The following is a 13087-nucleotide window of genomic DNA, read 5'->3' as shown; positions in this document are numbered from 1 at the left end:
CTTTCCCTCAAGGGAAAGCTTTGCTGCTGAGATATCCCAGAGAGGCAACGCGCGTCTGTGGTAAGGCACTTGCCTTGAACAGTGAGTCCAAGTAAATCCCACTGCTGAGTCTCTTTCTCAGAGGAAGAGGTTTGGGAGGTGGAGCAATGGTGCCTAGGTAGACTAACTAACTGTCCTCTTTTGGGCTGCCACATCCTCCTGCCCCTCAGTTGTTTCTTGCTTTAACCAAGTCATTAACGTGAAATGTTTTGCAAGGACTCAGACTTGGTAAACACTAGGCTAAGACGAAATGCATTCCTCTGCCCACTTTTGGGAATGGTTTTTCTCCATTGCTACTTGCAGAGTGGTCTGACACTAAAGGACAGCATTGCAGCACTTAAATCTCTCTTGACTTTTTGGCTGTTAGCTTCTTAGTCCTTGTACTGCTGGAAAAGAGTGATGACGTAAGAGTCTGTAGTTCTAACAATGATTAATGATGGAAATTAAACAAGAGAAAGACAGCCATCCATTTAAACAACAAGCAGGACATATGTGTGCTGTCCTTTTCAAGGTAACATTTTGCTTTTGCACACGTCTAGCTTCCCCTGCTGTGTTCCCAAGGGAATGCTGCAGTGCCCTGAATTCTATTGAGAAAGACAAATATAGTCCGGAGGGGAGCAGGGAGCTTGCCTATACCTGCTCCTGTTGTCTCTGGCTGAAAGGGTTAGCCCTGCTGCAATTAATCATTGTGTGTAAACAACCCCTGAACTTGGTATGACTTTACATGATGAGTTTTGATGCCTCCTTAGAAGTCCTCTAAGGTTCTTGATCAAAGGGTCTTCCTGTATATGCTGAGCTGCATCCCCCGACTGCTGCTTTCCCTTGGTGCATCTCAGTAGTTATCTGTGATATAGCTACTAGTGAAACACTTCATCCATCATTCCTGATCCTTCTCTTGTAGGTGGGTGCATTAAATGCCTGTTTCTTCGCTAGACGAGGTTTCCATGTTGACGTTTATGAAGCCAGAGAAGGTAAGTTCAGCCTGTTCATTACTGCTTTATTAATATGTTTCTGTCCCTTTACTGATAACAGTTCTTGAAGAAGCAAAAGAGGAACTGTGTGAGCTCACTGAAACTGCAGAAAGAAAATGAAATCTGAAAGCGTGGCACTTTGGGGATATTCTTTTCACCCTTCCCTTTAGCTCCTGTGGTGGAGAGGTGCATTTATTTGAAATGTGTTGTCTTGTGTGGAGGGAACCCACCCTTCAGCTACTAAAATTATGTCCTTTTTTGTGTTCTTGGCTTAAGTGTTGATTCAAATCCTCGCCTTTGAAAATTGGTCTCTGCATGAAGAACTATAGCACAGTGCTGTTGAACCAAGCTGGGTCAGAAGTTTGGAAGCAATGGCTATTGTTAATGCTGCAGCATCTCTGTTAGGGTTAAAAGCACCGACTTGTAACCATTGCCATCAGTGGGGACGAGGGCTGGTGGTGAGAAGGGCAGAAGGAGAGGTGGAGTGCTTTCAGGAAGCCTCCAGCTCCACAGGGCACAGCAACAGAGAAATGATGATTCGGAGCCCAGGTGCTGGCTGAAAGGCAGAGAAATTGTTCACCTTCAGCGTCTATCAGCTGACAGATAAATAAAACCGGGGCAGACATGGCAAGCCGAGCAGCAGATGAGAATGACGCCATGGAAGGTGAAACTCAACTCGACCGGGCAGTGAAGGGAAGGAGAAGCCCTTTCTGACACGTGGTCTCTGTGGTAACTGTTCCCACTCAGGCAGACGTCGGGACGGGTGGTTCAGCTGCACGGCTCCCAGCTAAGCCTGTCCCAAGTCCTGCGCACAGCTCCGGGTCCCTGCCACAGAAATGGAGTGTCACAGCAGCCAGTCCCAAGCGATGCCAGCAGGCTGCAGGCTCAGAGCAAGAGCAAATGGCTTTTCACCATGGTTTAGCTGCTAAACTCTTTGCTGGATGTTGTATATACTAGAAGTTTCACAGGTTCAAAAAGCCTCTGGTTGCTCTTACCTGCCTTCTGAGTTGGATGGATTTTTACCACTTTGCTTCAGTTTTTGGCTCATTTCTTGTGCTAAGATGCAACCTTGCAAGCTATTGGGATAAGGCTCTGCCACATATGCTGGCCAGACAGCCCGGGGAGCCTGGGTGAGGCCAGTCGGAGGAGGAATGGGTCAGCACTGAGACATTTCCATCTGAACAGTGATGGAGAAGGTGACTTGTCAGTGTTCCAAAAAGTGTCGGTCTGTGGGTCTCAGCAGAAGCTGACAGGCCTTCATTGCTCGGCTCTCTCCGCTTTGAGGGGGAATGGCTCTTAGCGATAACGTGCCCTCCGGCAGCACGGGGCTCTGTCAGGACCTGGCACTCCCTTTGCAGCACTTGGCTGCAGCTTCTTCTTCCAGGCTAGCGGTGGCACAGAGGAAGTGGCCCTCAAAGCTGCCCAGCTGCCTTCCTGACAGCTGGACATGCCCTCTGATACCTGCCCTCCCCGCATGCAGAGCAGGGGGACGGGAACTCCCCGCTGCCCTGCCTGCTGTGGCTGCAGGGATTTTGGAAGATGCCACCCACACTAGACTGTGGTATTGGCATCTCCATAACCAACTGCTCTTTCCACGCAGATATCCGGGTGGCCAGCTTTGCCCGTGGCAGAAGCATTAACTTGGCCCTGTCCCACAGAGGACGCCAAGCCCTCCGAGCCGTAGGGATGGAAGAGCAGGTACCCTGGCAGCTTCTGTCAGTGCTGGGGTCTCTGTGGTTAACATGCTGTTGACTTCAGCTGGTGATGGACAGTCTCTTTTCTGCTCCCCACTCACACAGGGATCACTGCAGCAGTAGCTCTGCTTTTGTGAGGGTGGAGGTAGACCTCTCCCACTGCATGCCCACAGCCTGGTTCTCCACTGCTTTCATGGCACAGTGCTGGGGCACCCAACCCTGGGCAAATGGGTTCTGCTCATGGCAGAGGGTGCTTCCCCGGGACACCAACACTCAGACAACACCTTCCAGTGTTTACCTCCCTGCCATGCTCTCCTCCCTCCTGGAGGGTGAGGGCAAATGGGGCAGGAGTAAGGTGGACTCCCAAAAGAACTGGAGTACCAGCAGGATGCGATAAAGGGGGCTGGTTTCCCCTCTGACATGGCCAGATTTGTATTTTCCCACAAAACCTTGAGCTTTGGGCTGACCCCTGAAATCTGTGCACAGCGACTTCTGCACAACACGCTTGGAGAGCCCAGCACTCCTCTGCAGGGTGCTCACTACTGTTTAACATCCAACTGTCGGCAGTGGTGGTATCTCCTGGCCCCCGGCTGCCCGCAGAGAAGGAGCCCAGGCTTTGGCAGGTCATATCCCAGCACCAGGATGTAATTTGCCTGTCACCCTCTGCCCTGCCCAGCACCCTGCGGCTTTTCATGTCCCTTCTGTCAAAAAATATTTTTGCACTGTTTTTTATGAGAATGAGCTTGTAAGTAATCTCAGTACAATGTAGTGACCTGGCGTTGACAGCCCTGTAAAATTTTATCCCAGTAACTTGGATAGCCAGATGAAAATGTATGAGCAGAGAGCATCCCATTCTGCCTGGAGTGCAGTGCACAGGGGGAATGGCGCTTGGTAGCTTGTGCCCTGTCCCTCGGCAACTCAGCTTTGGCCAGAAGGCTGGGTTATGTTCCCTTCCTTTTCAGATTGTGTCCAAAGGCATTCCCATGAGGGCAAGGAGGATACATACACCTTCGGGGAAGAAGTACTCTATCCCCTATGGGAAGAAGAACCAGGTAACGGTCTCGTGCTGCCACTCAGAGATGCTTCACAGAGCACCAGGGGTCTTTGATGGCGTTTGTAGCCCTGTGTGATGGATAGCCTGGGGCTTTCACTCTTAGAAATGATGCTGTGAGCGGGAAGGGGATTGCGTGACCCCCTGTTTTTGGCAGGGCTGTTTGAAGAAGGTGGCATTTCTTGCCTGGCCATGGAGAGCATCTTTCAGCAACGCCTCCTGAACCCCATGTTTGTTTGCCTTGCAGTACATCCTCTCTGTGGACAGAGCAAACTTAAACAGAGAGCTGCTAACAGGTAGGTTGCCAGGTCTGCTTGCGAACACTTTTACACCCTATTCACTTAGGTGAGGATTTAGGGTTTGCCCTGTGAACAGGAGACTTTGGGCCCATGAGTTCGGTATAACCTGGCTCTCAGAAAGTGCAAACGTGAACTAGCTGTGTTTTTAAGACGAAAATCTGTGCTATTTCCCTCCTGCTTGTCTGACGCAAAAGGATATTCAAACAGGTCCCCCCGAGGTCTGTGCAGAAATCCCCGAGGAGCAGCTCTTCTGCATTCTTCCTCGAATGGGAGCTGCCTCAGCTCCGCGGCTCCTGGCATTGGCATCTGGTCCCGGAACTTCACCAGCTGAAGCACGCGATACACCCTCAGCCTTGCCATGGTTCACGGTGTTTTCCACAACCCCTGACTGTACAGAGGAATTGGAGCACTGTGGCAGTGTGTAATCACGCCAGGCCAAACTCTCACAAGTTTCCCACTGACTACAGGCCTCGCATCCCATCCTGAAATACAGTGCAGTGATGGTGGAAACAGGTCAATGACTCACCACATTGCCGGGAAGAAAAAAATCTTTGCAGGATTTCTTGCACCTTTTAAATAGTTTTCACCAGAGCTGACCAAATGCAATCCTAGTGTGGTGCTTCACTGGCCACCACTCCACAGAGCAATCTTATTCGCTGTAATGGCAGAAGTCCCTATAATTTAGGGATCCCTTGGAAATATCTTTGGGGTTACAGTACAAGCATCTATATTTAGTCGTCTTTTCACAGCTGCTGAGAAGTACTCCAACACTAAACTGTACTTTGGACACAAGCTCCTGGGGTGCAACGCAGAACTGGGGACATTAACCATAAAAAGGTAATCCCTGCGCAAACCTGGGATCAAGTGCTGTGTTCAGTTAGCTTCTGCTTAATCATTCATAAAACCTCAAACAATTGAGCAATCTCAGTTTGAAACTAGCAAGTTACTCCTGAGCAGGCAAAACTCAGTGTCAGCTTTGGAAAGGTGAGACATCAAAGCAGGATTCATGGGGAGGCTGAAAAAAATTTAAGCAACTCCCTAACCCCCAGCAGCCTGGCAACGGGCTAGGCACCTGTGCAGGGAACAAACATGCCAGTCTCCATAGCGCTGGTTTTCAGGGACAGATTGCTCCTCAGGGAGCTAACGGCCTTGTTTTGTAGTTGTGTTAAGTTCTGGTCATGACCCCCATCCACCTGGGGATGCAGGCTCTATGAAATAGCAGCATTATCCCAACAGTGCCTGTTGCTTTCCTGGGTGGATCTGGCAGAGTTATGTTTTTTATTTATCCTAACGCTGAACTTCCCAGTCAGTGAAAGCCAGTCTTCCCTCACCCTAGAAGGTTAATAACGCTGCAGGTGACACAGGCATTTTGCAAAAGGTAGATCCACTGTGCCCAGTGGTGCTGGCCTGAAGTTACGGCAGGACTGATCCAAGAGACTCTCTTGCTTTCAGATCTGACCAGCAGCCATTGGAAGTCACCTACGATCTCATCGTGGGATGCGATGGAGCCTTCTCAACAGTCAGAAAGCAGTTCATGAGGCAAACACGCTTTAACTACAGTCATGAGTACATTCCTCATGGCTATATGGAGCTGACCATCCCTCCCAAGGATGGAGACGTAAGCGTGCCTGTCCTGGGGGCTGCTACCACCTTTGCAGATGGGACACCCTGCTCCCCTCTCATGGTGGCTCTATTACAGCACCTCTAAAGAAACTAATTTCTCACTTGGGACTCAGACAAGGCATTAAAACTTTCCTAGAAGAAGGCAGGCATCTCTTCCTCTTCCAGTGGTGGGGCCAATGCCTTGGTACCTGGCTGCAAAAACTCTAAAGAGCCTGCCCTGGAGTGGCAGGGTTAACTTGAGCTTTGATTAGTCCTGGGGTTACGGGAATATGTCTGTGAGGACATCAGCAATTGCAAACCAGCATATTTTTGCCCGTCTTTCCCACCCTTTCCTCTTGTCCTTTCTGTGTGTCTCCCTGAAGCATCAGGTACCAGAAAGGGGCCCTGTGGTCCTTGTGTCTTCTCATGGTACAAAGGATGGGAACTGGTGTGCTGGTGTGGAGGGGAACCAGAGGTTGCGCTGGGGAAGCTGAGCAGGACAGGTCAGGGACATAAGGCAATTTTCTTTCTCTTTCAGTTTGCCATGGAACCAAACTATCTCCATATCTGGCCAAGAAACACCTTCATGATGATTGCACTGCCCAACATGGTGATAACCCATGGCTACGCTCCCTTGGGGCAGGGGATGCAGCTTGTGGGGATGAACTGGCTGTAGTGGCAGGCATGTGGCAGGGGCTGGGAGGGCTGGCAAGGTGCCAGGAGGGACCCCCAGCATGTGCCAGGGGTCTCACAGCCTAGGGGGGTGCAGGGCAGGACCCCCAGAGCTGTCCCTGCCTCACAGCACTGAGCAGGTACCTGTGCCACCCCTCCCTGCCCACGCATCCAAGCCCACCTGAGCCCCCGAAAAGCTGGATGTTATAAAGCAGGTAAGGGCGTACCAGGGCAGCGTGCCAGGCCCACGCTGGCAGATCACAGGCTGCCTGTTTCTGCCTCCCCCCTGCCTGCCCTCAGCGTGTTCACGGGAAATGGGGTGGCCAGGCTCTCGTCCCTGCTGCGCAGGCGGGTTGCAGGTGACAGGCTGGGCACTGAGCTGCTGCTCCAGGAGCCAGGTGCTCTCTATGGCCTCTGGGTTTCTTTCTGACCTTCCTCCCTGGCTGGCAGGACAAGTCCTTCACCTGCACGCTCTTCATGCCCTTTGAGGAATTTGAGAAGCTCACAACGGGCGAGCAAGTGCTGGGTTTTTTCCAGACCTACTTCCCAGATGCCATCCCCCTCATTGGAGAGTAAGTGTTCCCATCTCCCCTTCTTGCCCCTCAACACAGCGCCGCGAAGCCAGGAGACGCATCCCCGCCCAGCCCTGGCGTCCTGGTGACGGAGACTCCGCAGAAGCTGGCAGGCCAAGGGGTTGCAAACGCTGTTGGGGTGGATCCCCATGGCCTGTAGGTCTGAAGGAGGGGGGAGCAAATGGACTGAGGTCCACATTGTTTCCATGCTGGAATAGCAGGCTCACCAGTGGGATGCAGACTCAAGCCACGGCGATTTCTGATGGAGTCGCACTGAAGCACTGCTCTGTCCCTTGGAGGCACAGCCCAGGCCCCACCATTGCGGGAGCAAAGAGCAGATCACGTCCCACTGCTTTCATATTGCTGTTAAAGGTTTTGAACTCAAGGGATGGACGGTTCATAAGCCGTGGGTTTTTGATGTTAGAAGCGGGTGAGCAAAGTGACCCTGCTAAAGCGAAAGTAAGGGTTGCACACTGAAACCTGCAGCGCAACGGTAATCCCACTGATCAGGTCGCTGAGTTGCACAAACGTTGAGATTTTAGCTAACAGACTGGGAAAAGTTGGGCTTGGCAAAAAAAAAAACCCAAAACACTGTGCTGACTAAACAAAGTCTGGCACTTACTGATTGCATGGCTAAAACAAATACCAGGGCTGTGAGACGCAAGAGCAGGCAGTTCCCAGCGGCGTGCCGCTCCCCAGGCAGTGGAGACCCTCGCGCTGCGGCGCGAGCGGCACAAGGGCAGCAGCGTGGAGCCAGCACATCCCGCTCTGCCTTGAGGCCCTGGCGCAGCGGGGACTGGGACCAGCCTTTCCAGCACACGTCTGTGCCGCACAGCTGTGCACACGGCTGTGGCTCTGGTCAGTGTGTCCTCATTCTCCTGTGAAGAGGGAAGCTCCCCAGGGAGCTCCAGCCCACCCAGCTTCTGCTTTGCCACGTAGTTATCTGTTAGGTGCTTTTTTCGGCTGATAGGAAGGGTCTCAGCTGTGTTAGGCCATTTTCTTTCCTCTTAAGGAGATTGTATCACAGGACTTCATATAGACTTAGAAACCCAGATATCCTCTAGTATATCCTTCCTACAGTGACCGCCATCCGCCACTGCTCACGGTAAGAGGACTGAGACATTGATGGCACTCTTACTCATGGTCAAATTGTGTGCAGAGTTTAAAATCTGCAGGCAAAATATTTGGTCCATGGGGGAAAGTTAATGAAATAGGTTTTCTGGCTTGCACATTTTTCCCAGCACAAATATGCTAGTGAATAAGCTTGGTTTTTGCATCCCAACACCGACGTGCCTGTGGCCCTTGCTTCCTGAGCTTGGACATGGCATGACGTTGTTCTTCTTGTCTCTTGTGGTCCCACAAGTGAAGTATCTGTTGTTTTGCCTGAAGGCGAGAGCTGAAGCACGATTACTTTTTGCTGCCAGCCCAGGCCATGATATCTGTGAAGTGTTCCTCCTACCACCTTGCTTCCCGGTGCGTGCTGATGGGAGATGCCGCCCATGCCGTTGTGCCCTTCTATGGACAGGGCATGAATGCAGTAAGTTCATGGCTGGCCCTCGGCCATGTCAGTTGTCTCCCCACTCTTTTCACCCAGAAATGATGGATTTAGAGTGTAGCTCCATAAAGTTCATGGGCTGGACTGTCCCACGGTCTGATGTCCTCTGCATCTGCAGGTGTTGAACTCCCCTCAGGTACCTGGTGGCTCACTAGGACCTGGCTGTCTTCTGGGTAGGAGAGGGGACGGGGGGGTGGTGCCACCTGCTCATGGGGCAGAGGACTGCCTAGGAGGGGGTCCAGCAGGGCAGCCAGGCTGCCAGGAAAGGCAATCCCCTGGATTTCTCTGCAAGACCCCTGGCAGAGTGGCCTGGAGTAAGAATCCTGCTCTGAAGCTGCAGTCAGTGGGACCCTACATGTGCCAACAGCTACCCTAGCTAAGCATCCGTGAGAGCACTTCTCATGACCGCGTGGTTCCTTCTGCCTATTTACCCTCTTATTTTCCTCCCAGGGCTTTGAGGATTGTCTAGTCTTTGATGAATTAATGGACCAGTTCCACAATGACCTTGGTGAGTGAGGTGACCGGGGAGGAGCGAGAGCAGAGGAGGATCCCTCTGCAGCTGAAGGCAGCTGAATACCCTGCTGGGAAGCTGCCCCTGAGCTGCCGCTTACTTACCCCAGGTGTGTGCCTCCCTGAGTTCTCCAGGCTGAGGGTGCCAGATGACCACGCAATCTCGGATTTAGCCATGTACAACTATGTAGAGGTAGGTGAGCTGCACAGATTTGTGGTCCCATGGGCCGTGCACACAGTGGCACTCTGTAGGATGCACACAGTGGGGCAGGGTCTCTGGCAAGATGCTTGTTGGGCTCTCACCCCAGCAAACTTTAGCCTGAGAGCTCCTTGGGAATGTCACTGGGGCTGGGGAGACTCTGCTCCCAGGACAGGCAGCAGGAGAGCTAGCAAAACACAGGGGACCTCTGCCAAGATGCCCTGCAAAGGGGTGATGGTTGCTCTGCCGCAGATGCGTGAGCACGTGAATTCAACATGGTTCATTTTCCGGAAGCATGTAGACAACTTCCTCCACACCCTCATGCCTTCTACCATCGTCCCGCTATACACCATGGTAAGGCCAGCACCTTGGTCCCCACTGCCTGAGCTGCTGCGAGCTCCTCCTGCCTGGCTTTGAGGTGGTGACATGCTCCTGCATCCCTCCCAGGTGACCTTCACCAGAATTCGCTACCATGAGGCACTTCAGCGCTGGAAATGGCAGAAGAAGGTTGGTCAGTGGTGGTGCCCATCCTCCCTGTGCCATGAGCCTTGTGAGCATCCTGCACGCCAGCACTGTTCAACTGCAGAGGGGGAGCTTTGGTGGTGGGATCTGGCCTGATGGGTGCAGGTGCGAAGACTTCGCTTGGTGCCACAAGGTAGGAGCAAACCTCTGATGATGCTGGGGTTTCTCTTTGCACTTGCAGATAATTAATCGAGGGCTCTTAGTCATCGGGGCAGCAGGACTGGGTGGCACCTACCTGCTGATAAAGCGTCTGGTATGGGACTCGGACTTCTGCATGGAAAACTTGTGGGGCTGGTCCCGTTATCTCAAGAATATTGGGAATTTTCCCTTTGGCACACAAGTGACTTCAATGTAAGGGGAGCTCCTGGCTGCAATAAAAGTGAAGGCATGGGCTGTTGCCTCAGCTGGATGATGTTGTTTTTCTTGGGATGTGGCCTGGCAGCTCCTGCAGCGCCTCTGCCTCCTGCCCTCCCAGGAACGGTGGTGGACCCTCTCCCCAGGTGAGAGGAGCCCATTGGGACACAGAGTGCCCAGACAGCCTCTTGCAGGGGCTCAGGCCTATCTCTACCTCAACTCATCAGCCTTGTCTTGAGTGATACGCTGTGTCACGGGCTGGGTGCGGGTTTTGTGTGCAATAATGGGGGGAGCATGCGCCCTCCCAGCCAGCAGGATGGCCACTTGAATTGGTTGGAGTGTCCCAGGCCATACTGCTACCTTCTGCTCTTACCAAAATCAAGTCAACATCTTGACTTGAAAATCAGCTGGCTTCCTCCCCACCCCAAGTTAAATATGGTTCAGTTATTCTTGGTGGAAATGGAACAACTTTAAGAAAGGATGTCCTGGGGCAGTGCTTGAAGCCTGCAGAAAGGGCTGTTCCACACCTGGCTGAGAAATACTTCTGACTTTTGCAAGCAGGTCTCCACACAGGGACCACCAAGCCTTTGGGTTAAAGCAAGACCAGGGGCCTGAAAGACCCTCCTAGTTCATTGTTTTCCCTCTGTGCTTTTACATGTGCCCTAGCATATACTTTTGCCTAATGCAATTACTGATCATATTTCTTTTTGAAAAAGTCTGTATCCCTCATCAATTTTCTCCAGTTGTCCTCCGAAGCATGTATGTGGTTGTACTTGTACTGCACATACTACACCAGCAGTAAGACCTGCAGCTGCTGATGGGGGAGATAGTCTCTTCATGTTCAAGTAACAACAGCCTCTGGTGGGTCCCTGGCGATGGGCATTGCATCCAAGACCCAGAGCCCTGACGGGTGCCTCTGGTGTCTTTGTGCAGCCAGTCACGGGGTGGGTGGGACCCACACTGAGTTGGGGGTCCCTGAGCCAAATAGCTGCAGGCTGGGATAGTACTGGAGGAAGAAGGGAAGAAGGGACGACACACTTCCCTTCTTCTTACCTTGCCCTGGACCCTCACAGTCACTGTTGAAGAACAGTAAAATGGCCTGATCTGAGGCAGTACAGCCACTCGTCTTTAAGGTGGTTTACATATAGCTGCCAGCAGAGCGGCAGGGACAAGAACCGGTTTGCATCATTTAGTGAGTTATTTTTGGCTTGCAGGGGAGCACTTTTCAGGATGTAGATGGCAAAGTAGTGTAGAAGACAGTTTGTTTCTCTGGCCAGCATCTTTCCCAGGCACTGTATCTATGGGAGATGCTGGCAGCAATGACAGGGTTTTGCTATAGTTTCTCCGACAAATGCTTCAGCTGCTGCCCTTGCACCTGATTCTTAGCAGGCCAGATGTATTGACTTTATATATTAATTTTTATTAACATTAAACCTCTTCAGAGAGGAAATGAAGATGTAACAAAATACAGCTATATGCAAATTATTCCCAAGCAAATATGGAATTGTACTACTATTTCACAGGAATGTCCCCACAATGTAAGAGCAATTAGCTGCTGTGCATGGTTGGGAAAAGTGCTGAGCTGGAGATGCTCTGGGTACCGCCTTTGGCATGTCTGATGTGCTCACAGAGCAGGGAAAAGATCTCGCCCTGGGGGTGGTGGAAGAAGCTGTGTCCAAGCTCTGAGCTGTAGGCAACGTTTCACATGCTCAGTGCCGATGTTTCACAGTTCAAACAATTGCTCCTTTGCCTCCTTGCCTTGCAGAGGGTTCAAGGCCTGGTGGAGGTAAGCCAAGCTTGCAGGAGCCCAAATAGAACCTTGCCTGAGGTAGGTTGGAGAGGGGAGCGACACTGGGAAGCAGCTAACGATTTGGGAAAAAGATTCAGTGCATGTTCCCCTGCTGCTCTTCATCTCTAGGTACAGGTGTTCGCTAGCCCTTAGGGCCCATCACCTCACTGCAACCTCCAGAGCAGACTGCCAGCCTGGAGGACCCTCCATGTCCAGCTCAGCAGTGAGTGCTTTAGAAACTAGTGCAAACATAGTGGTGGAGACCAGTGCAGCAGAGGAAGGCATGGAGCAGCCTGGGAGTAGATCCTGCCAGAGCAGAAGGGAAGTGGCATTTTTGAAATCCCAGCTCCAAATCAAAGTTGCAAGCACTCTATGCCCTCCGCTGGTTTTGAGGCTTTGTGTCTGAGACTCCTGCCAGAAAGGCAAGGTTAGCACAAAGAGCTGAGGCAGTCAGTAACTAGTACAGGAGCCGTTGCATGTGCCCGCTGGTGAGACCTGCTCTGCAGTCCCATCCGCAGCAAAGCTGTGTCTGTTCCCTTCTGCCAGCTCCACTAACCCAACCGTCAAGCACTGTGCCAGGAGACAGGCATGGTGCAGCCCCTCAGCCAGCGCCTGACATGCTGGTGGCCTCTTAGAAGAAGGGAACAAACCAACAGGATAAAGAAGAGGAGGTGGGAGCCTCAGTTTGTGATTTCTTTAGCTTGGCGTTTCCTGAGTTAATGGTGGGTCCTAGCGCTGCTCAGTATTGCTCCGCTTCATTGCCCATCAAACCTGGGGTTCACGACTGTGGTGGTGGCACTCTTGAAGAGGGGGTTATCAGCCTGGAGTGAAAGAAGTCAGAGGCCCACGTTGCTGTGCTGTATCGGATTTGAAGCAGAGCATTACCCACCCCACTCCTCCAAATGCTGATGGTGCAGACAGCATTGGCAGAAGAGCCCACAGGCTGCTTTAGCCCCCTGCAAAATCCAGCTCAGCAGTGAAACCAGCCGGTGGGGAAGGCTCAGATCCGCCATGGCTGGAGGGCTGCCGCTGGAGAGGATGTCCCCTCTGGGTCCAACCTCCAGGCATCCCCACCGCAAGCATCCCGGCACAGTGCCTGGCACACGCCAGCGCCATGGACGGGCTCTCTTACATCATTCCACTTGGCCTTGGACTTCTCCTTCTCGAACCGGCGATATTCCCGGCGGTCAAACAGCTCTGTCAAGAGCCGCCAGATCAGCAGGAGTACCAGGCCGCTGAGGGCCACGCCGGCGATGGT

General features: G+C 52.3%; 2 protein-coding genes across 2 annotated transcripts in view; one reads left to right on the top strand and one right to left on the bottom strand.

The window, feature by feature from the left end:
* KMO (kynurenine 3-monooxygenase (kynurenine 3-hydroxylase)) overlaps positions 1–10041 on the top strand; it is a 10312-nt gene extending 271 nt beyond the window's left edge. The window contains exons 2-15 of the mRNA XM_010286539.1: positions 941–1010; positions 2611–2708; positions 3667–3756; positions 4003–4051; positions 4804–4891; positions 5507–5672; positions 6195–6266; positions 6779–6900; positions 8290–8437; positions 8906–8963; positions 9076–9158; positions 9417–9518; positions 9612–9671; positions 9868–10041. Of these exons, the coding sequence (XP_010284841.1) occupies positions 941–1010; positions 2611–2708; positions 3667–3756; positions 4003–4051; positions 4804–4891; positions 5507–5672; positions 6195–6266; positions 6779–6900; positions 8290–8437; positions 8906–8963; positions 9076–9158; positions 9417–9518; positions 9612–9671; positions 9868–10041 (1380 nt within the window). The remainder of the gene's footprint in view (positions 1–940; positions 1011–2610; positions 2709–3666; positions 3757–4002; positions 4052–4803; positions 4892–5506; positions 5673–6194; positions 6267–6778; positions 6901–8289; positions 8438–8905; positions 8964–9075; positions 9159–9416; positions 9519–9611; positions 9672–9867) is intronic.
* A 2543-nt stretch (positions 10042–12584) lies between these two features.
* Positions 12585–13087, bottom strand: part of ITGB2 (integrin, beta 2 (complement component 3 receptor 3 and 4 subunit)) — a 6449-nt gene continuing 5946 nt past the window's right edge. The window contains 2 exon segments of the mRNA XM_010286537.1: positions 12585–12650; positions 12962–13087. The exon segment at positions 12962–13087 is cut by the window's right edge and continues 7 nt beyond it. Coding sequence (XP_010284839.1) covers positions 12585–12650; positions 12962–13087 — 192 coding nt within the window.

This window comes from Phaethon lepturus, unplaced genomic scaffold (assembly GCF_000687285.1).
Source record: "Phaethon lepturus isolate BGI_N335 unplaced genomic scaffold, ASM68728v1 scaffold33754, whole genome shotgun sequence".
Classification (NCBI taxonomy): Eukaryota; Metazoa; Chordata; class Aves; order Phaethontiformes; family Phaethontidae; genus Phaethon; species Phaethon lepturus.
The sequence above is the reverse complement of the archived record's forward strand: the minus strand, read 5'-3'. Positions and strand labels throughout refer to the sequence as shown.